The sequence below is a fragment of the Onychostoma macrolepis genome, chromosome 14, assembly GCF_012432095.1.
Source record: "Onychostoma macrolepis isolate SWU-2019 chromosome 14, ASM1243209v1, whole genome shotgun sequence".
Classification (NCBI taxonomy): domain Eukaryota; kingdom Metazoa; phylum Chordata; class Actinopteri; order Cypriniformes; family Cyprinidae; genus Onychostoma; species Onychostoma macrolepis.
In genome coordinates this window covers 8,978,530-9,001,641 of record NC_081168.1, presented here as the reverse complement: position 1 = coordinate 9,001,641, position 23,112 = coordinate 8,978,530, and the positions used below count along the sequence as shown (strand labels likewise).

Sequence of the window (23,112 nt, the reverse complement as noted above, 5' to 3'; positions counted from 1 at the left end):
GTTTGGTCTCCCATTCTGACGGCACCCATTCACTGTAGAGGATCCATTGGAGAGCAAGTCATGTAATGCTAACCTAACCAAATATGTTCTGATGAAGAAACAAACTCATCCAGATCTTGGATGGCTTGAGGGTGAGTAAATTTAACAAGATCTGAGAATATAATATTCCCTTCTTACATTTCCCCCTCTCCACTTTGAGACTATTTATTTTTAAAAATGAACACAAAAAGTACTTTTTCATGAGCGCATTGATTTAATGACAATTAATTAGTCAGTAGCAATATGTCTGTCAGCAGGACATTAATCATTAAACAACTAAATGCTTTGCATTGGAATACAAAATTGAAATGTAATCACAAAAAAGACCTAGTTATTAAAATAATATATGATATATTAAACAATTTCAGCTTCATTTAACAAATGCCAATATTAATAGCAGATCATAATTTATTCATGATGTAACTGCCTATAGTCATTTCATTCAATAAATAACACATCTGCCATGTTTTCTTTTCATATGCATGACATATCTCATAGAATATGCTAATTTTCCTAGAGGAAAGAAAATGAGAAAACCGAAAAGAGGGGAAAGTATCTGAAAATTTCACCAGCTGCATTTAAAACTGGCACAGCTCAAAACCACCACTATGGGTGAAGGAGCATGTCGTGAAGTGTTTGAAGATGATTTCTTTGAGCAGTGTCTTAGTCAGAGAAGATAGTTAGTGGGAGGAAGATGATGCAGAGCAGCTGAATGTTTCGCTGACACACCAACGCCTCATCAGCTGCGTCACTGAACCAGATCAGTCATGAAGTTCAGCTCTGCCACCTAGTGTACAGTCCTCTCCTTCTGCCGCTGGTAGTCTAGAAAAACAGATGCATAACGTGTGTCAGCTACTCCAACTGAATCGGTTGACCGAAATGTTCACTACTGTCACATTTGGTTTAATTTGGGTTTAAAAAGCACTTAATTCTCAGTAATATTATCAGATTATTAGATGCTATTAAACGAGAACAAAACTTTAAATGAGCTGGATTACAGTATTGTCTTCAGTAGAGCTACTTCATAGCTGAATCCATGTTGAACTGACTTGTGCTAAATGACACTGTTAATGACTGCTTATAGCTGAATTTTCATAAGTGTTTTCATGTTTCAGTTAAGTTCAACACTGAATATTTGAACACTATCGACACTTGTCTTGTTTTACATGAGATGTTCTGCAGGAGAATTTAAATTTGTCTCATATTTATAGTTTGCAATATTGCTTCTGTTATTTCCCTGTTTATTACTGAAAAACTGGTTTAAAACCATCTGTATTGCATAAAGCACTTTATAAATAAAGGTGACTTGACTACAGTATCTGAATTAAACTGTACATCTAGAATAGAAAGAAATACACAACTTGACTAGAACATTATAAAATATATCACAATATTAAATAATTCACTACATATTGAAACCATCATGTCTGATTTGGAATGCATCTCAAAGAAAAGGAAGAAAATAATACTCACTGTAAGGGAAGTATCGAACCTTCATCAAAATCTCTCTTGCAGTCTTTAAAATCTCCACAGCCTAGGAAAGAAAGCAAGATCATACCAATTCTGTTTAGAAGATGAGATATCCAGCATGATTCTGTCTTTCAGACTGACATATCAGATTTTACCTTTGAATGCTCAATGTCTTGAAAGTCCACGTCATTGACAGAAAGCACTTGATCGCCCTCTTGCAGTCCTGCCCTATGGGCATCTGAATCTGGCACCACCTGTCAACAAAACATTGAGCAAAACCAAGATGAAGTCAAGTCTTTAGCTGAAACATAAACGAAAAAGGTTTTAATTGGCAAAACTGACCTTTGAAATAAATATACCAAGCTGGGAGGCCTTTCCTCCACGGATATTGAAGCCCAGTTGTGCACCAGGCGGCTTTTTTAACACTATAGTGCGAGGTAGGAACTGAGTGAGCTCATTGTTGTAGTCAGGGTGATGTATCCTCTGATTATAAGAAATAAAAATGTAAGTTAGGTCAATATGATTACAGAAGGCGAGTTGAAAACGTAGTCTTCAATAACTGTCACCTCTTGTGGAGGGATCCATGCAGGAGGGCTCTCATAGGAAGGAAGAAACACTACTGGCAGTTGATAATCATCGTATGGAATCTTTTGGTCCATGTTATTCGAGCTAGACATGAGGGTGCCACAAAATAAACAGTGAATTTATGAGGACAATCGTCTTCGATATATTATAAGCCTAAGGTTTCTTTTCTACTTTTAAAGACTGAAACAGCTTCCTTACAAAACTGTGAATATACTGATGGCTAAAAGCATGAAATGACCAAAGATTTATAATCAAAGGGATGTAAATTCACTCTCTACGGTTCTCATTGTACAGTTAGTACAGCAAGCTAGCTTGCTAACACTCAACAGTAAACACAAAATGCGCTGCACAGTGAGCTTTAGGCATGCAAATTACCAAAACGCTGCGCGAATGAACGAACGATACAAATATTCTCATACTAAAATGAAAGACAGGCAAAATATACAGCTGATTTTGCTCGACAATTTTGTTTTTGTCAGTCAACTCACCAAGAACTCCTCGAGCGAACCATTAGCCCCGCCCTCCCACATATCATGTGACCAGCACTTTTTTCTATTTTCTTTCCTTTTTTTCTCTTAACAAAAACTATGGAGGTAAAGAAAATATTGATATTGGGACAGTTTAACGCAAAGTATCCAAAGACCTTTCAAGTGGCCTCTCGGTCACTTCCCTGACAAGTCGCCTTCCTGTCTCGTTGCTCATTATTTTTCGTTGCCCAAATTCAAGAGTATTATTACATACCTCCCCAGTCTAGGGATGGGAAGGAGTAATAAAGAAAGTGGAGGAATGGAGGGAGATCTCTCTCCTCCTCCGCCCCCCCTCCTTCTACTGACTCACACGCAACACCAAACTTCAATGCAAAACAATACAATTTATTGAACACAGAGAAGCACACAGAACTTCAGGAAGGGTCAAGGCCAACATAAAACATACTAACTCCCAAAAGCAATCTACCTAATCTAACAAATAAAAAGAAAATAAGAAAAATAAATACAATATACTACACTATCTCCCTCGCTATCCTTAAACAGGAGGGGGAAAAAAAAGGGTAGACAAAATAAAAATGGCAACCACTTCCCTACAGCACTCCACAAAGAGAAAAAAAGAAACAACAAATCTTGGTCTTACTAAAAAAGTACAAAACTCATGTTTGGGTTAAATAAAACCTCCCACAAGAGGATTAAAAAGCTGTTACCACTTTTCATCAACAACATGTTAACCACAAACACAAACAGGAAACCGCCAGCAGAAGACACGCTTGCTCCAAGCCTCCACACTCCAGACATCTCAGCTCTGCCTTTTAACTCCAAACAGTGGACCAATCAGGAGAGTGCAGTCATCAACAAAGTCATCTACTAATTGAACTCCACCTGTAAATCCTCATCAACGTTAGAGAGAGAAAAAAAAAACAAGCAGAGCACATACACAAAAAGGGACACTCCCACAAATCCTGGGACATAACACCCCCACCACAAGTTTACAAACTAAAAAAATAAGTTTGTATACAATACCACCTCGTTAATGCATTTAGCTTTCCATTGAATGGACCCTGGACAGGGCATCGGCCACAACATTATCTGAACCTTTCTTATGGCGAATATCAAGATGGTATTATTAGACCATCAGGCACCACCGCATCAATCTATGATTCGAATTAGCCATTCGTGACAAGAAAACAAGAGTGTTATGGTCAGTGTGAACAATAATTGGTTTACAATTACCTTCCAAGTACACTTCAAAGTGCTGCAACGCTAATAACAATGCCAACGCCTCTTTTTCGATAGTGCTATACCTCTGCTGGCATGTTGAAAACTTCTAGAGTAATAACACACAGGGTGGTCAATGCCATCACGGTCCTCCTGTAGCAGCACTGCTCCAGCTCCAGCAGCGCTTGCATCCACCTGTAATTTGACCGGAGGGCAAAATTTGGAGCAGACAACACTGGTGCATTACATAAAATATCTTTGGCAGCATTAAAAGCATATACATATATCTTAGAGGTACTGAGAAGGTCTGTAAGTGGGGAAACGACAGAGGCAAAGTTTTTACAAAAACCTCTATAGTAGCCAGTCATCTCCAGGAATAAGGCCATGACCTTATATTGCAGGAAATTGTCAGGAGTCACAAAGGCAGAAATCTCTGATGCCCGAGCAGTCAAGGGGACTTGCCAGTAGCCTTTGAGAAGATCCAACTTGGTGACAAACTGCGATGAACCCACTCGATCAACACAATCCTCCAACCTTGGTAGAGGAAAAGAGTGAGGCTTAGTGATGTTGTTTACCTTCCGGTAATTCGTACAAAACCGCAATGAAGAATCTGACTTTGGCACCAACAAGCAAGCGGAACTCCAAGGACTCTTGCTAGATACCGCCAAGCCATGCTGCAGCAGATACTCCACCTCCATCCGCATAACCTCTCTCTTCTTGGGGTTGACCCTGTAAGGATGTTGCTTAATGGGTACAGCAGTCCCCACGTCAATATCATGAGTTAACATAGTGGTTTGCTGCGGCACATCAGAGAATATAATGGAATGATCTCCAATTAACTTAACAACATTCTCCCGTTGCTCCTTAGAAAGGTGTGCAAGATGTAACTCAAGGTTATTCAAAATATCAGAATTCGGTAACCTAATACATGATGTTTGAGCATCATTTACTTCCAAACTGTCTTGTTCAGGACAGTAAGCGGAGTACGTAACAGAGTGAATGATATCAACAGTAGAAACAACATGTGCAGACTTTTTTATTTTTTTATTTGACTCATCCCTGGCAACATAAGCCTTCAACATATTGACATGACACACACGGGTCTTTCGTCTCCGATCAGGAGCTGGAACAACAATTAGTTTCACTTAGCTGCCTAGCAACAATATAAGGTCCAATAAACTTAGTTTGCAATGCGGATCCAGGCACCGAGAGTAAAACCATTACAGAATCTCCAGACTGAAATTTACGAGAAACACTTTTCTGGTCATAACGGGACTTCATTTTAGCTTGTGTGGCAGCCAGATGTTCTTTAGCTACTTCACAAGCCTCTTGAAGACGAGCACGGAAAGAACTAACATATTCCTGCACAGTCACTGGTGACGGAGACTTAGATATCAGCTGTTCACGGAGCAATTTTAAGGGACCACGAACTGTGTGACCAAAAACAAGTTCAGCTGGACTAAACCCTATGGACTCTTGCACAGACTCACGTGCTGCAAACATTAACAAAGGCAGCCCCTCCACCCAGTCTTTGCCGGAAGCAAGGCAATACGCACGAAGCATAAACTTGAGTGTTTGGTGGAACCAAACTGGGGGTGGTAGGCACTTGAGGTTTGATGACTTACCCCAAGTTCAGTCAATAGGCCTTTAAACAATTTGGAGGTAAAGTTGGTCCCTAAGTCTGTCTGTATGACTCTTGGCAGACTGAAAACAGAAAAGAACTTCACTAACTCCTTTACAACAATGTTGGCTTTAAGTGATCGCAGGGGAACAGCTTCAGGGAACCACGTTGCCGCCATCATGGTCAGAACATATTGATGGCCAGACTTTGCTCTTGGCAACGGGCCGACACAATCAAGAATCAATCTCTCAAATGGTTCTCCCATCACTGGAATTGGTTGTAACGGTGCTGGGGGAATCATTGTTTTAGACTTCCCTGCCACCTGACATACATGACAAGACCGACAAAACTTTGAAACGCTGGATTTCATACTATATAGTTTTAGTAATACCCAGATGACCGGCGAGCACATTCTTGTGAGCAAATTTTAAGACCTGGTCTCGGTAGCCAAAAGGTAGAACTATCTGAAATGAGGTATTCCAGCTAGCCTCATCGTTGGAAATACTAGACTTCCACCGATGCATCAAAATACCATTGTCCCTAGCTTTAGGATATTCGACCAGATCCACTGCTGCATCAACACAGTTCCTCAAACTCTGATCTAATTTTTGGGCTCCAAACAAATTTCTTAGAGGTACTGAAATAAAAAAAGACTTGAAGGGTATGTTCAGTATTTTTTATTTTTTTTTGTAGGCAAGATTAGGTATGTGCCTAATCAGAAACTGACTTTCAAATATTAACCTACTCTGAAAAAGTAAAAAAGTCTGTCAACAAACCCTAGTCTCCCCTGTTGTCCCCTAGTCTAGACTGTTTTAATAGAAACAGAAGCAGTGGCTTCAGTTCCTTAGCTTATACTGTAAATGTAGAAATGTAGAAATGAGAAATAATTAACTAGGTTTAAAAAAAAAAAAAATTCACTCTACCTCTTCTTGGAAAGACTTGAATGTCACATTTTAATAAAAACATTACATTAAGAAATATACAATGTCTTGTTATACTTTGAAGGTCCATGATTATTATAAAAAGAAAAATCCAATCTAAGTTAAATACTATTAAGTAGCCTATTCACATTCTATAAATATAGGCTACATTATATGTGTAAAACCACAAAATGAGAACAGCATAAAAACATTAGCATTACATTTTGTTTACATTACAGGTCTTAAGAGCTATGTGGAAACTTTCAGTAACACGGAATATTACCTGTAAATTAGTAAAAGCTATATAATTGAAGTTATATAAATGCTCTTTTTTTGTCTGATTTTTGTATTTGCTCCTTAGGCTAATTCATGTTTATGGATACGTTCCTATATTTTTATGCAAGTGTAAATAAGGGAGGAAAAGCCAAGCACATGTGGCACATATTATACAGATCATATTATATTTTATTTTTATATATTGTATTTATATTATATATTGTATTTTTTATAAATGATAAATGATTATATGTTTTATTAGCCCCACATATATTATTAAATTAAAACTTTTTTTAATATATGAAGTTACACGTTATTTTTCGCAGCCTTGATGTTGATGGCCCAATCACAGCTGTTTGTGTATAAGCAAGATATAATGCATTTACAGTCTCTGTATTATATTATAGGAGAATATTAATTTTGTCAGGCAGAAACTCTTGCTTTTAAACGAATGGGAGCTCAACTCTTTGAGCGCCCTCTGCTGAACAGTGCTGGTGCTGGTCCATACAAAGCTGCAAAGAATGTGAAGCTCATTCATTGTTAGCGCCTCATTAATACTCAGTCCACGGGATTTATTTCTCAGCATGAGTTCGAGTGCACAGACTGCCGAAGAGTGCTGAAGTTTGAGAGTCTGAATGGGATTTCACTGTCAAATGTACTTCTTTTCTTAAGCAAGGTAAGGTACCAATGTGCATATTTAAAAAAAGTTTGCTTTCTCGGACTAGATCTGTTCTGATCTAATATTACTGAAAGGCGTGCGAGCTGAATATCGTCAGGTGTGTGTTAGACATTACAGGTGCTTATAGCATCCTTATAGGAAAAAACCCCTGTGATTTAGGTAAGCCGTACTACCATTAACAAAATGCACATATTTACAAAAACAAAATAATTTTTGCAAATCACGGGTTATGAAGAGGTTAAACCGTGTTTAAAAAACGCTTGATTTTGTTAAATGTTTACTTGGATTTGGAGATGATTAAAAAATTGGAAGTTAAAGGCTGTTGCAAATGAAGAAATGTGTCTGTGAGGTCGTTGTGTTAAACTGAATTTAACCTTAATAATATTTTAATACCCCTGGGTTAAAAAAAAAAACATGTAAATGCCCCATGATGTCACTGAACTGCGGATCAAGACTTGAGGTTGTGATTTAGTTTTAGCATGGGTTGAAAGATCTCGCAGTCAATACGATGGTACTTAAATGCTTTGATGGTACTTAAAAGAAAGTGTGACAACAACTAGATTATCTTATAAGGCAGAGCTAGTGTATTTTGTTTGTAATATTGTATGTTCTAAGAAAACGGGCGTATGCTTTAGTATCACAGCAGTCTGAAGCCTGTAGTTCAAGTTTAATGAAGAAAGTGAAATTCAGGGTTTCTTCGACTGCTTAATTATTTTATTTCACAACAAGTCACATGCACTGTCCTTAACAACATGTGCCTTCACTTGGCAGTTTGATTTATGTGCAGGTTTTACATATAGTTTTGCATAGGCTGGTTTTCTTTTCCTTTCTTTTTTTCTTTAATACTTAATTTGAACAATGAACATTTCTTGAAATAAAAAATAAACAAATAAAATCTTAGACTTATTCTGAAACGCTTCAATAAAAGAGGTATGCACGGGTTATGAGTTGTACAGTTATCAAAAGTGTGATGTTTGTTTTTGTGCTACTTTTCATCAGATTTTTTCTTTGTAATATATGAGCACAAACAGTGAAAGCCTGATGATGGAGTGGATTTGCTGAAGTTTTAATGCTATTGATGTGCTTCTGTGTTTTACTAAGCTCACAATGTTCTTTCTTTCTTTTTGACCCTGTTGAAAATGGGATACAAAGTGTTGTTATGCACAGGGGTAAAAACATTTGTCGTGAGTTTTTGAGATACAAAAAGCTTCTTCTGCAGAATCTGGATGCCAACTCCTCTAACAATCTTTTGTTTGGCTCAGCAGTTCTACTTGTGTCAAATATATTTTATTGGTCACTAATAAATGAACATACACCCAAGAGAAAATTTGTGAAATGTTGCTGTAGATGGTTTATAAGTAAAGGTTTTTACCAAAATAATCCCTAGAAGTTGGTTCATACGGAAAAGAAAATGCCCTTTAAAACATATCCAAACTCAGGAAAAGAAACAAAGGAGCTGTTGTCTGCTGATCCAAAACAGGATTATTTTTATAGTGTTGGACAACCTTTTGAATAAGGATGGCGTCTTAGGCCATTTAAACATATATGAGTTACAGTTGACAAAGTACTTGTTGTCTGACCTGAAATGGGGAGTTAAGCGACTTATTAAATGTGCTGCCATACCTGTCTGTAGATCCAGAACATCCACTAAACACTTGACGAGTTTCCTTTCTTCTTTGTCAAGTCTGAAGAACGTGTTTCGCCCTGGGATTTTGTGAAGCGTGTCGCTGTTGGCAAAAATGCTCTATGCTCCTTAAAGAAACCGCACACAGCAATGGTTACAATGTATGAGGGTACATTCAAATTTCAAATAGACTGCTTTTCATGCTTTTACTAAAATAGGTGTGTATCCTTTTTGCTGGAATAGATGGTTTATTCTCGAATGTAGACTTTTTATCAGGAATTGCACTGACCCACATACACTGATATATTGCCATGTTTATCGGGGAGTCAAATCTGACATTTCCCAAGTACTTGCATTGAGGATGTTTAGTTATGGCTGACATAACATTACACTCCACCACCAGCACAGACTTTTACATAGTGGTGTTTACTTGGCTGACAGACGACAGACAGTATAGCACATTGAAGAGTGAATATCTTACTTGAGCTTTAAAACTAACATTTGATGCTTTTATGATGTGTATGAATTTATGATAATTGCGACGATTGGTTTGCTAAGTGAAGATTTGAGATGAGGTGCAAGAAGTGGAATTGTCAGCTTTCCATTATTGGGGATTTGTAGACATTTGTGAAGCATTGGTGGACACATTGTGTCACTTATGCTTAGCAAAGCTGCATTTATTTGATCAAAAATACAGCAATACTGTGAAATTATTCTGCCACATGCAGAATTATCTGCACAAATTGAATTTATTGTAAAAGTAATTTATTCTGGTGATGCAAAGCTACATTTTTAACATTTCTTATTATCAATGTTGACAACAGTTGTGCTGTTTAATATTTTTGTGGAAGCCATAATCCTTTTTTTTTAATACTCTTTGAATAGAAAGTACAGCATTTATTTGAAACAGAAATCTTGTAACATTGTAAATGTCTTTACTGTCACTTTTGATTAATTTAATGCATTCTTGCTGAATAAAACTATTAAAAACAATTATCTTACCCTAAACATAATTGTTATAATGAATTAATGTATATTCCTTTAGATTAAGAAGAGTCTTTTAAGATCAGGATAAACATTCAGCAAACTTTATCCAAAGGTTCGACTGGCAACGTGCAATTGTTTTTATTTCTACAAATGTGAAAATATTTGTACACAAGCACATACAATTATTTTACTTGTATTTTGGTTCTGATACGATTTTCCCTTCCTGTTGTGCTAACCACCTCCTTACAGAGTTGCCTTTAGCAATTAAAACACTTGTTGCTTAGAAATGTTTATCTGATCATGAAGCATTTTTTGGTTTTCCAGGTTCAGTGGACGTCAAAACACATCCACTGAACCTGGAAAACAAAAAAATGCCTCCACAGGAAGAAAGTCTTCATACCATTGCAGATTATATTTCATGTTATGCACAACCTGTCAAAACAAGGGGCAAGGCCTTTTTACTTGCTGCGAAAAATCCTTAATATCTCATGTCAGTTGTTCATATAATTTACAGTAGGACACTCAAATTACCATGTTCCAGCATCAGGCAACTTTTGATTATAGTGTATATTTAAAACAGGTTATATTGTAATACATATTTATCACTTACACAGGTGTAGCTGTTAACTTAAGTTGGGAAGAACATTCCATCCTCTTATTAGAATTGAGTGATTGATATGAAATCTTTCCCACGGGTTGTCTTGTAGTTTTCTGCTTCAGGGCTTTGAGAGCACTGCCACTCCTTCATAATTACATTGAACCTTTCCATACCTGCTGTGTCATGTGACTGGAGCCTATATTTTTCTCTCTCTCACCCTTATTCAACGACTTTTAACTAACTAAGCCAGGCATTGTGAGCTCAGTTCAGTTTTGAGTTAAAGAACAGGTTTCCTTGCATAACCACCATCTTGTATTCTCTTCCCTCCTGCTCAGTTTCAGGTGTGAAGCAGTGAGTCATTTCATAGTAAACACCTGCACCAGTATAAATGAGTTAACCTCACTACATACCGGACAAGACCCCTATTCATCCATATACATTCAGCTGGAATCATTAGATGTGGGAAAAAAACACAATGTTCTCGATCTGCCAAACCTGCCTCAGAGGAATCTACAGTTGTCAAAGGAACAGTCAAAATAGAAGACAAAATGTGAGATTTTATTCTTTACACTTTGCATTTTTAATCACATTTTTCCACATTGCAAAATGAAGTTGCATATTAATGATGCACCCGTTATCTCTTAGAATTTGCAGACAGTTTTCACTTGACACAATCATTTGAGAGAGGCGGAATAGTTTACCATGTCTAATAAATGTAGAATAGAATCAAAGAAAATTGTTGTCATTGAATGCTTCCTTAATGAACAATTATCATGTAAATGTTCTTTCCTTTTAAGTGAGTACAAAGCTGCGAGAACTGATGATCATGACAGGCAGAAAAGTATGTTAATTGGTAGCCTGGATACAAAAGCAAGGCTCTCAATTCTTTTGATTTGTGTCAGAAACAATTACCGCTGCATTCAGAGATTTCGAAAACCCTGTGTGGGATGGACTCATAATAATCAGCTATCATAATAACCACTCGCTTTAGAGATTGGCCCCGATTTTGAATATTCGGATCAGTAGGCGAAACTCAGCATGAGAAGTCGATGGCTGTGTGCCAATGCCCCCCAGGCGCTCATTTGTGGCTAACCTATGACTTACAATCATCACACGCAAACAGGTGGAGCATTAAGGGAAAGTTTTGAGTAAACATTTTCTTTTTAGTGCTGATGCATTTGTTAGTGTCAGTAAATAGGACAAAAAGAAAAGGGATGATTGAAGTGTGCACTCTTGCTTTGTTTGTATATAGAGGGCTTGCTGCTGGTTCTCCTTTCTGTCTTTTGTGTCCATACTTGCCTTGAGTTGGATGTACGTTTGTTTTATTGCCTTCAACGACCGTGATGGTGTAAACTGGTGAGCACATAAACACAATTACACATGTGCTGATTATATGACCACATTGTATGGCCCAGTGTTTCCAAGTTTACATGTAATACCTGGTTATCATTCTGCCATATTGCTTAATTTTCCTCCTGCAGGGAAGCCTTCAAAACATTAAAAAAATGGGTGAACTGGTACATGATAGTGATGGTCGTTTCTGTTGTGCTGGCCACATACTGCCTCCTTCTACTGGTAAGAAGAGAGAATGGGAACATTAGAGGGCATAATGAGATCAAGATTGCTCAGCTGGTAGCGTAAATAATGGTTGTACTAATGAGAACATTCATTTTTTTTTATTTTCAGGTATTTGGATTACTGCATTTAGCCATCAGAGAGCCCTTGAATTTACATTGGCTGCATAAGGTACTCTTTACCCTTTCAACTTGTACTTTTTGTTGTTTGAAGGTTGCATGAAGACTTTTTTTTTTTAAATTAATACATTTTTAATTATCTTTTTCATTATTTTTGCTACTTCTTAAATGCCTTCTATGCATAATTACTGTATATATAGGTACCCTTGTCCCAGACACAGGCTGTCCATCTTAAAATCAGTTATGAAAATATTATATAAACAATTGTTTAAAACTATAATGCAAAAAGTGCAACAAGTTTTAATAGTTTTTAACACAAGTATGGCTGCTTCACAACTTATTTTCACCACAGTGAAAACCATTTTGCCCCTAAATGTTATGTAAATGTATCAGTTATGATGCATAAAAGCTGACTATAAAATTAGCTTTAAAGGGGTCATCGGATGCGACATGAGCTTTTACAAGTTGTTTGAACTGAAATGTGTGTTGGCAGTGTGTTGGCAGTGTTCACTCTATAATGATAAAGATCCACCCAGTGTTTTTTTAATTTTTTTTATCTCATTAAATTACATTGGCTTGATATGAGATGTAATCTAATGAGTCATTCTCAGATGCCTGTCTGTGTGACGTCACACAGACCCAGGCCCCTCCCACGATTGTTGATTGACACTAGTGTTTTACCTTAGACCCGCCTTGAGTGAGCTGTCATCAGTCCGCCATTGTTTCGACACCGGAGCAGGAGTAGATGAGAATAGCTCCTAAGTGATTGAGGTGTTCTGTTGTTGGATGTAATAATAAACAAAGCAGTTGCCATTTACCCCCGACATCTGAGCCACTGAAGACGCAGAGGATTACGTTTGTTATTGAAGGATATGCACCTCCCGATCTACCTAAATGCGTTTGTTCGCGCGAATCATTCGTGATCCAGCTTTACCTACAGAAGAAGTGAGAATAAGGTTCTTTTATGAATCTTTGCAAATCGCCTTTCCTAATAACGTGCTAGTTAGCAAGTTCCATGGCTAAAGTAAACAGTATCATGAGAACAGTTCGTCACCCCACGGAAGAGAGGGGCGGGGTCAGCAGAGCTCATTTGCATTTAAAGGAACATGCACCAAAACGGGTTGCTGAAAACAGAGCTGATTTTGACAGGGTAAAAAGGGTGTTGTTTTACACTACCATTGAGAAATTTTAACCAAAGTATGTTATAGACTTTTCATTACCACCCTAAAGAATCATAGCAACTTGTGGAAAATGGGTATCCGATGACCCCTTTAAAAAGACCTCAGTGCTCATAGTTGAGGAAGCAATCTCATATTAGTTATCTTTAAAACTTGGGTAACAATTTATATCATTGTTAGTCATTGTGGATAAAGGAAGTTCACAGGATGTTAATAAATTATCCCAGTACATTAATTATTCTCTGTTCTCTCTTCAGGTGTTTCTGTTTTTAGGTCTCCTCACTGTTACTTTAGGCACAGCTGGATTTTGTATAAAATGGAAAGATGAGTGGAAAACTGTCTATATGTCATTTCAGGTAAGAAGCTTTCAACCAGCCTTCAAACATTCATCTTTTCAGTACTGGTACATTGTCCTTTATGTCTTTGCAGCTGGTTCTCATTGTATTTCTTGTTACCTTATGTATTCTAAATGGCAATGTGATATTTTACAATATAATGCATATCCCTCAGCAAGATGTTATAGTATGCTGTATTTATCACAAGACTGTCACTCAGGTGTCCATATCTCTAGTTACACCACTATTGTTGTACTGCACAGTGTATTAAAATCCCCTCTTTGGTTTCCCGTAGGCCACTGCTCCTTTCCTGCAGCTGGGTGCTGTGGTGGCTTTGACCTTGATCAGCTGGCTGGTGTTCCAGAGTTATCATAGAGCAAAAACAGCTGGTCAGTGTCTCCAAAACAGCTTAAAGTTTAATATTTTCTGACTGAACATTATATTGCTTATTATATTGCTATTTAACAAACAGATAAATGCATGGACATTAAAAATTGAGTTATATTAGTGTGTACTTTCTACCTTTGATGTAAATGTGAAAATTAGCACCAGTGATGCCTTTAATAATGCCAAATGATGTCAGTCCTTGTGTCTGAATATTTTTGTGGATGTCTTTGTCTGTGTAGCTTGTAAGGTTTTTATAATGATGACCTTCCTGGTAGTGTCGGCTGCTGTGTTCCTCTGTCCTATTGCAATCTGCTCTCCATGCATTACCAATAATCTTCCCCCAAAACCGGCCCTCGTCGGCCACCGTGGTGCTCCGATGGTAAGTGTTAACGCCTTTAGTTGTAACTTTCATTTTGAGACATTCTTTCCTTTTGTTAAAACATGTTTACACTGGCGTGCCCATCAAAATCTCGTCTTGTCTGTTTATTCGTGTCGTTGCTGAACTGCATGAGGATTTTCACATTATTTATTGGAATAAATTTGACATGCCACACGATGAGTCATCTACTGTAGCTTCTGGATCGGTTTAGGATTATGGCATCGTTCCCAGGTTATAAGCTATTAACTTGGGGAAATGTAATTCATTAGCATGTCCGTCTGTTGAAACATTTTTCAAACATTAGTAATTTATAGATCACAGTTAATAATCACAGTTTAAACATTTACAGTCATTACAGAACATGCAGTCCACATCCAGAAATATCACTTGAATAGCTGACTATCTACAATTTATGTACAACCTGTTACCTTCCTCTAGCGCGGGGAAGGTGGAGGAGGTGTTTTGATATCTGAAGCTTTGTAGGTTTGATCTCCCTGCACTCACCCGGAGACTGGAGGTTAACTGTGAATAAAAACAGAGGCGTGTGAAGAACACAGATGCTGCAGCTTTTGAATTTTGTTTAAACAGGGCATGGAAACCTGAGCATATTTATGTAGTAAAATAATGGTCTCCCTCAAAAAAAAGTGTTTTTGCCCTTTTAAAGGTGTTTTTCCCCCTTGTGGTAACAAGCCCAGAACATAAAATTAAGAACACATATTGTTAAATAAAGTAATGAAATCATTTGTTGTAGTAGCACAGAATAAACCTGTAGATGAAAGTAAAATTGCAAATTTTATTTTATTTTGTGTGTGTATATACACATCTGTGTTTAGATGGCTCCAGAAAACACCATGATGTCATTCAGGAAGAGTATGGAGTGTGATGTGGTGGCATTTGAAACAGATGTGCAACTCAGGTAACAGATTGTGCCCGAAACACTTGCTCCTATTTTGTGTGTATATTTATGTGTATCAGCATCTTGACTTTGCAATATCTGCCCACTCTTCTTTACAAAAACTCTCCAAATCTGTCAGATTGTGAGGGCATCTCCTGTGCACAGCCCTCTTCAGATCACCCCACAGATTTTCAATCGGATTCAGGTCTGGGCTCTGGCTGGGCCATTCCAAAACTTTATCATCTTCTGGTGAAGCCATTCTTTTGTTGATTTTGATTTATGCTTTGGGTTGTTATCGTGCTGAAAGATGAAGTTCCTCTTCATCTTCAGCTTTCTAGCAGAAGCCTGAAGATTTTGTGCCAGTATTGACTGGTATTTGGAACTGTTCATAATTCCCTCCACCTTGACTAAGGCCCCGGCTCCAGCTGAAGAAAAACAGCCCAAAAACATGATGCTGCCACCACCACCATGCTTCACTGTGGGTATGGTGTTCCTTTGGTGATGTGCAGTGTTGTTTTTGTGCCAAACATACCTTTTAGAATTATGGCCAAAAAGTTAATCAGACCATAACACATTTTCCCACATACTTTTGGGAGACTTATAATGTGTTTTTGCAAAATCTAGCCGGGCTTGGATGTTTTTTCTTGCCACCCTACCCTATAACCCAGACATATGAAGAATATGGGAGATTGTTGTCACAAGTACTACACAGTCAGTGCTTGCCAGAAATTCCTGCAGCTGCTTTAATGTTGCTGTAGGCCTCTTGGCAGCCTCCCTGACCAGTTTTCTTCTCATCTTTTCATCAATTTTGGAGGGACATCCAGTGCTTCACTGTTGTGCCATATTTTCTCCACTTGATGATGACTGTCTTCACTGTGTTCCATGGTATATCTAATGCCTTGGAAATTCTTTTGTACCCTTCTCCTGACTGATACCTTTTAACAATGAGATCCCTCTGATGCTTTGGAAGCTCTCTGCGAACCATGGCTTTTGCTGTAAGATGCGACTAAAAAAATGTCAGGAAAAGCCTACTAGATATACAGCTGAACTTTATTTGGGTTTAACCAGAGGCACTTTAAATGATGGCAGGTGTGTACTGACTCCTATTTAACATGAGTTTGAATGTGACCGCTTAATTCTGAACACAGCCACATCATTTTAGTTTTTTATTTTTACTCCACCTTTCCTAAAAGATTTCAGTTTATTTTTTAATTTAGTTGTACAGGTTATAGTTCACATTAAAGGTGGAAAAAGTTCTGAAATTATTTATCTTGGTCTCATTTTTTTTTTTTTTTTTTTTACATTACAGAAACCTGGCATTTTAACAGGGGCGTGTAGACTTTTTATATCCACTTTATGTGTGCGTGTGTTTAATCCTTTTGTCTTTCTTTTTTCAGTAAGGACATGAAGCCTTTTCTTATGCATGACAATGGTTCAAGCTTTCTGCTGCGAACAACTGATGTGAAGGATAAGTTTTTAGGTCGAGATGGCGACACAAACACTAACTTCACATTGCAAGAGTTACAGACTTTAAATGCAGGCGAATGGTTTGTAAGGGTGAGGACAATTGTTTTTTTTGTATTTTATCTGTAATTATTTTCTGTATTTTATTTAAAGTTTTCAAGTATGTATGTATATATATATATATATATATATATATATATATATATAAAATACACACACATATATTAATATATTATATATCAAGTTATATATAACTTGCACCTTGGACCCTTTTCCTACAGCCTTGGTGAAATCTAACCTTTGTGCCATAAGTCCCCTGATTACTAAGGTTATAAATCATTCCCTTCAGACTGGTCATGTACCACTTGAACTGAAAACTGCTGTCATCAGACACAGCACCGAAACAGCTCTAGTGAGGGTCACAAACGACCTGCTGATGGCAGCAGACGCTGGTTCTCCATCTCTTCTCATCCTACTGGATTTGACTGCAGCATTCGACACTGTGGACCATAATATTCTTCTGTATCTACGTCACACCATCAGTCTCTCTGACTCCGTCTATAACTGGTTTTCATCCTACCTTACTGGGAGAATGGAATATGTTGCCTTGGGATAGGCTAAATCCGTGACACACAATGTCACCTGTGGTGTCCCTCAAGGCTCAGTGCTTGGCCCTCTTTTGTTTATAATATATATGCTCCCTCTCGGTCATGTCATCAGCCGGCATGGAATATCTTTTCACTGTTATGCTGAAGACACTCAACTTTACCTTAAGATCGACTCATCCACTTCTGCTGCCCTGTCATCTTCCACCATGACTGCCTGTTTGGAGGAGGTAGAAGCCTGGATGAGCCAAAATTTCCTGACGTTGAACAGCTCAAAGACTGAAGCCATTCTAGTAGGCACCCCACACCAGATCCAGACATCTGTAATTTCCAGTATTACCTTTTCTGGCCAAAATATTCCACTCTCAACATCAGTTATTAATTTGGGTGTTAAAATGGACTCTCATCTCACCTTTGAGACTCATGTTAAACAACTGTGCAAGACTTCATTTTTCCATCTTAGGAATATTGCTAGACTTCGTCCTATGCTCACTCTAGCAGATGCGGAAAAGCTTGTCCATGCCTTTGTTTCCTCCAGGCTGGACTACTGTAATGCGCTCCTCATTAGGATCCCTGGCAAAAGCCTACAGAAATTGCAGTACATCCAGAATAGTGCTGCTAGGATCCTGATGAGGGTGCACAAATACGATCATATCACACACATTTTAAAATCACTACATTGGCTTCCTGTTTCATTCAGGATTGTTTACAAGGTCTCTCTCCTTACCCATCAGTGCATCCATGGCGACGTCCCATCATATCTTAAGGAACTCCACAAACTTCCAAACGTACACTCCGATCTGCTTCAACATATCTATTAAAAATCCCTAGGATTAAGCTTCGCACTATGGGAGATCGGGCTTTCTGCTCAGCTGCTCCGAGTCTGTGGAACGCTCTCCCTGATCATTTACGGACTCCACAACCTGTCGATGTTTTTAAACGTGGTCTCAAAACCTACCTTTTTAGCAAAGCCTTTGAATTAATTTTGTATCTATTTTGTAATATTTTTCTTCTTGTTTTAATCTGTAGCACTTTGGGATTCTGTGTGAATATAAAGTGCGTTATAAATAAAATGTATTATTTTTTATATATAGCTTTTATATAGTCCAACACATTTGACAGTAATTGCTGTTATGCAACAATATAATGGAAATAGAAATGTAAAACTATTTATTACACAATTATATTATAAAAGATCTTTTGTAAAGACAGCTCATGCGCCATTGCATTTGAATGCAAACTAGATCAAGCAGCACAAGTTCTTCATGTCTCTGTCAACATGAGGAGTATCTGTTGATTAGAGCAAACAACCTTGAACTCAACTGAAGTTGCAACTTTAATCAGTATGAGCAGATATTGAGCAGAAAACAAAAAATTCTCCCACTTTGCATTTGATGTTCAGATATTCCGTTTTAGATCTTCAGCTGTGTGATGTCAAAATGACAAATTTGTTTATGTGAAAATGAGATCTTTTGATTTTCAAATATAGACAGATCCATTTCGGTCAGTGTCATCGCTCTCAAAGGAAGAGAAGATGGAGGCTAACAACCAGACTGTGACGTCTCTTTCTGAGCTCTTAGTCATGGCCAAAAAGCATAATGTCTCCCTCATATTTGACCTAAAAAATGAGAAAAATTCAACAGGATTCCACAACAGTGACTCCTACTACACCACTGAAACGATAAAAAAATCAGGCATCTCACCAGAAAAGGTAATAATAGCAGTGAAATTTAATAAATTACATTTTCAGCAACTTCTTAGTATGCCCTTTTTTTAAAAATTGTTTTAAATGTCAGAATCCTAAAACATCTTGTTTTCTTCTATTAGTATTATTTTAGTATTGTGTATATACAATGATAATATGTATTAGTTAAACAAAGTTCTATTTACTTTTTTATTTCAGGTTAGGTTTAGTAATTTTAGTACTTCTGCTTATTCACTTTATTTTATTTCAGATAAATGGGCAACATTTCCATTGAATGTAATTTTAATATTGTGTATAACTTTCAGATATGGTGGCTTACTCCAGAATATAGAAACGATGTGAGAAAAATTGCACCAGGGTTCAAGCAGGTGTATCATAATGAACAAGACATGAATGCGGATGGTGGAAGCTTTCTGAATATGAACTACAATTCATTGAGTGCTCACAACATAAGGTAAGTGTATGACTGGAGCAGCTTATCTGACATGCAGGGACATGATGCTGCTGCCATTAATGTTGGTATGAACTCACAGCCTTAGGGAACATTCTCAGGGTTTTATTTTCTTACAAAGATGACAGAAATGCTATGAAAAATGAATGCTGATCTGTAGCTTAAAGTTACAAATGTACCTTCTAATGATTATAGTAGCAGGGATGCAGAGTTACCAAAATTGATGATTGATGAAATTTTTTCCAGACGCTATTGTCTCTGGTTGGGTGCACCTGTCATTTTGTAATTTTACCTGACAGTAAAGATGAAGAAAGAATAAAATTTAACAAGAAAATCTTGACTGATGAATAAGACTGCATGTTAAAACGGTCCTGCCACTCCTGTCTATTGTGCTGAGAAAACTGGCTTGTTACGACCTGTCTAAAGGTCGCTGATATGGAGCCAAAGACAAGTAAACGGAAGGAAGATTTGTGTTCGTTTTTATTTTGACTTGAATTTTTTTTTTATTTCACTGCACAGTGATCTGCGGAAAAAAAACGTGTCCGTGAATCTGTGGGTTGTGAATGAGCGCTGGCTCTTCTCATTACTCTGGTGCTCCGGGGCCAGTTCAGTGACCACCAATGCTTGCCACAGCCTCAAAAACATGTCTAAGCCTGACTGGCATCTGGTAAAGCTCAGCCTATCTTTTCACCTATCACTGTCTATTCTGCCATAAAAGAGAAGATGTTTTTCGCTTTCTTATTCATATGGGCTTGTCTGAATATGTAACTCCTCTGGAATCCTTTGTGTGTTTTTGTTTCTGTCTTTGCACGTAACAATGAAAGGAGCCTAATATCTACATGGGAATATGGATCTCGGTTGATGTGATATCATTGCTGTTGATGTTTGGCCTGTTTCTCTGGCAAAGGTAAGCAATGAAACTCAGCACATACAGTATAATGCTGTTAAACTGATTTTAATATGGTTTTTTTTTTGTTGGAGATTTTAATGTGTAGATTATAATAGCTGTAAACCTTTTAATTGTATATTTAATTACTTTTCTAATATTGTTAGTGTTTAACAGAATTTCTCTTTTTAACTTTCCCATTGATAATACATTTATAAAAAGTATTAAAATTGTTACACCAGAAACAATTGATAATTTAAAAAAATATATAAATTATTATTGTGTATTATAAATTCTAATGTTGATTAAGTTACAATATAAATAATTTAATATAAATGTATTGTATATTAGAAATGGTAGGCTAAGTAAAATGTATTGCAAGTAAGCTAGCCATGATGTTAATTATTACAGTTATTTATTTCAGGACTTTTAAATTAATTTAGTAAAAGTAGTCAGAAGTGCCACTAATTGAAGAGTCACTCGAATGTTGGAGCAGTGAGTTTATAATAGACATTTTTCTCTTTGTTTATGAACAGGAGGAGGAACCATGTTTTTCGTCGGAATATAAACGAGAGAAGTGTACCCCTGCTTCCTCACTGAATGATGCCAGGGCAGTTCCTTTGTTCACTTTTTGAAGGACTGTATGTGGGCATTGTAAAAAAAACACACCATATTAAATGTTATGCAGTAAATTCAAATAATTTGTGCTTTTAATGTGGACTGCATATACAAGACATTGTTTAATTTGAGAATTTCTATATTTCCTCATTAGGGCAGCATTATTGTGCAGTGCTGCCACCTCTTGACAGAGCTATGTCAGCAGAACTGCAACTTTTCTTAAAATGACAAGACTTTTTACAAGGGTTGTTTACTTATGTGACACTTTGTGAGATATTTTTGTTCATTTTAAAGTGTTGGACCTGTCCCGAACCTTAACCATGTTCAGTGTCAATAGCAGAAAAAGTGTTTTGCAATGCAACCTGAGCACAATAAGTATAGTCAAAGACACCTTGTGTTTAAATAAACAAAATTTTTATATAGATATGTACATATTTTTAATTGCAATTTTTTTTTTAATAGTGGGTTTTTTTTTTTTGGCAAATGGGCATTCAAGACAAAATAAGAGGTGGTCTATGTATAACTGTATTGTTGTGTGTTTGTTTAAAAAGCATATGGGAGATCAGGATTGGTTGGACATAAGATCTGTACAGGGTTCACTTTGGGGTCATAATATTTAGGTGTTGCTACAAAACTGAATGTTTGCCCTTTTGACCTATTTTGGTTCTATAAAGACATCTATAAAATTACTTTATATAAATGTTAGTAATGGGAGACATTTTTTCATTTGTTGTACAGTTTGGATACCTGTGATTAATTATGCTTTCCAGCTGACATCATTTATTGCTAATATAATAATTATTATAATTCATGATATTATTAATTTTTACATCTTTTGCTCATCAAAGTGCCCGTTTATACCTTTTATACCATACAAGTATGTAATGTTTCAAGAATCATTCACTGAAAACCCCATATGGATTGACCTCAGCCACAAGTGCACAACTCCAGTCAACTCCAGTTTTTACATTTTAATTTTATAAGGAAATATTTTGTGATGCTGAATGTGAGATTTTCATCAAATGAAAAAGAATCGACCAGCCAATTTTTAATGTGAATCCCTTGTATAAAAATGGTAAAAGCTATTGTTGTTTCGTAATCTTTCTGTTTGTATGATGTAAATATAATAAAGCAAAAGTTTCAATTAAATTGACCACAAATAATTTGCATAATGCTACTGAACGTGTCACCAACCAACGCACAGACTGAAGGCAGGTCTGGATCATGTGAGTGGAGCGGAGTGACAGAGATCTGTAACAAAATCCACTCCGGGATTTTCATTTGTCCAAAGCGTTGATAGAGCGATATCTACTTTAAAAAACCGCAACTGATCTAATGCTTCCCCCCTCATTCTAATACAGTCCTTATTGCTATAAAAGGTCCTATCGGTAAGCCAATGACAGCCGAGTATCAGTTGCACGGGGAGCGGAACTCGGACATCTTTAGGTTTCAGCGCCATCCCAAGATCCGAAGCTCTCATCTGTTTTATGGGGTTTATGCTTCAAAAATGGAAAAACGATGTGCCTGGGGTACTTGTAACACTGATTCCAGGTATCCTGAGAGGATGGGCAATATAATTTATTTTATTACATTTCCTGAATCCAAACAAAACAGAGCAAAATTCTCCCCAGGTATTCACCCCAATACAAATTAAGAAAAAAACGTTCATTTTCTGGTTGTCATTAAGTTACAATTTTCATCTGCTCAAGCATAACGTTAATGTTATCTTGTGCTTTAGCAAGGTATCTCTGGCTAAAACTAGCTAACGTTAAAGTTAGTGAGTCCATGCATGCTAACGTACAAACTTAAATAGCCGACTGTTCTCGCGTCTTGTAACTTACAGTGTAGGTCAAAAACACACAAACAAAGGTCTACATTTCAGCGCCTCTCCATATTAAACTGGTTAAATGTACATTAACTTAATCGTACCCTGCGATACATGAACAGTGTTGATGCTGTATGTTGACATCCGCGATCGTAATATGAGACTTCTCCCGCTTGCATTGTGAT

General features: G+C 37.1%; 2 protein-coding genes across 8 annotated transcripts; one reads left to right on the top strand and one right to left on the bottom strand.

The window, feature by feature from the left end:
- Positions 1–230: 230 nt before the first annotated feature.
- On the bottom strand, positions 231–9,799 carry pdzd11 (PDZ domain containing 11). 5 transcript variants are annotated; one of them, XM_058797044.1, is made up of 8 exons: positions 8,920–9,799; positions 4,150–4,334; positions 3,290–3,995; positions 2,076–2,178; positions 1,852–1,992; positions 1,665–1,763; positions 1,513–1,573; positions 231–861 (listed from the first exon to the last, which is right to left on the bottom strand). In XM_058797044.1, exons 4-8 carry the CDS (start codon positions 2,166–2,168, stop codon positions 827–829), a joined length of 429 nt encoding a protein of 142 aa, XP_058653027.1. In that variant the 5' UTR covers positions 2,169–2,178; positions 3,290–3,995; positions 4,150–4,334; positions 8,920–9,799; the 3' UTR covers positions 231–826. The 5 variants fall into 5 exon arrangements, with proteins under 5 accessions (XP_058653027.1, XP_058653029.1, XP_058653026.1 ...); XM_058797046.1 differs by lacking the exons at positions 3,290–3,995; positions 4,150–4,334; XM_058797043.1 differs by lacking the exons at positions 3,290–3,995; positions 4,150–4,334; positions 8,920–9,799 and adding an exon at positions 2,583–3,203.
- Positions 7,145–22,251, top strand: gdpd2 (glycerophosphodiester phosphodiesterase domain containing 2). 3 transcript variants are annotated; one of them, XM_058797036.1, is made up of 15 exons: positions 7,145–7,293; positions 10,841–11,055; positions 11,758–11,861; positions 11,987–12,080; positions 12,192–12,251; positions 13,635–13,733; positions 14,008–14,101; positions 14,339–14,478; positions 15,312–15,394; positions 16,771–16,930; positions 18,932–19,153; positions 19,453–19,601; positions 20,118–20,265; positions 20,423–20,505; positions 21,021–22,251. In XM_058797036.1, exons 2-15 carry the CDS (start codon positions 10,963–10,965, stop codon positions 21,082–21,084), a joined length of 1,593 nt encoding a protein of 530 aa, XP_058653019.1. In that variant the 5' UTR covers positions 7,145–7,293; positions 10,841–10,962; the 3' UTR covers positions 21,085–22,251. The 3 variants fall into 3 exon arrangements, with proteins under 3 accessions (XP_058653019.1, XP_058653020.1, XP_058653021.1); XM_058797037.1 differs by lacking the exon at positions 10,841–11,055 and having other exon boundaries at positions 7,153–7,293; XM_058797038.1 differs by lacking the exons at positions 10,841–11,055; positions 11,758–11,861 and having other exon boundaries at positions 7,157–7,293.
- The last annotated feature ends 861 nt before the right edge of the window (positions 22,252–23,112 follow it).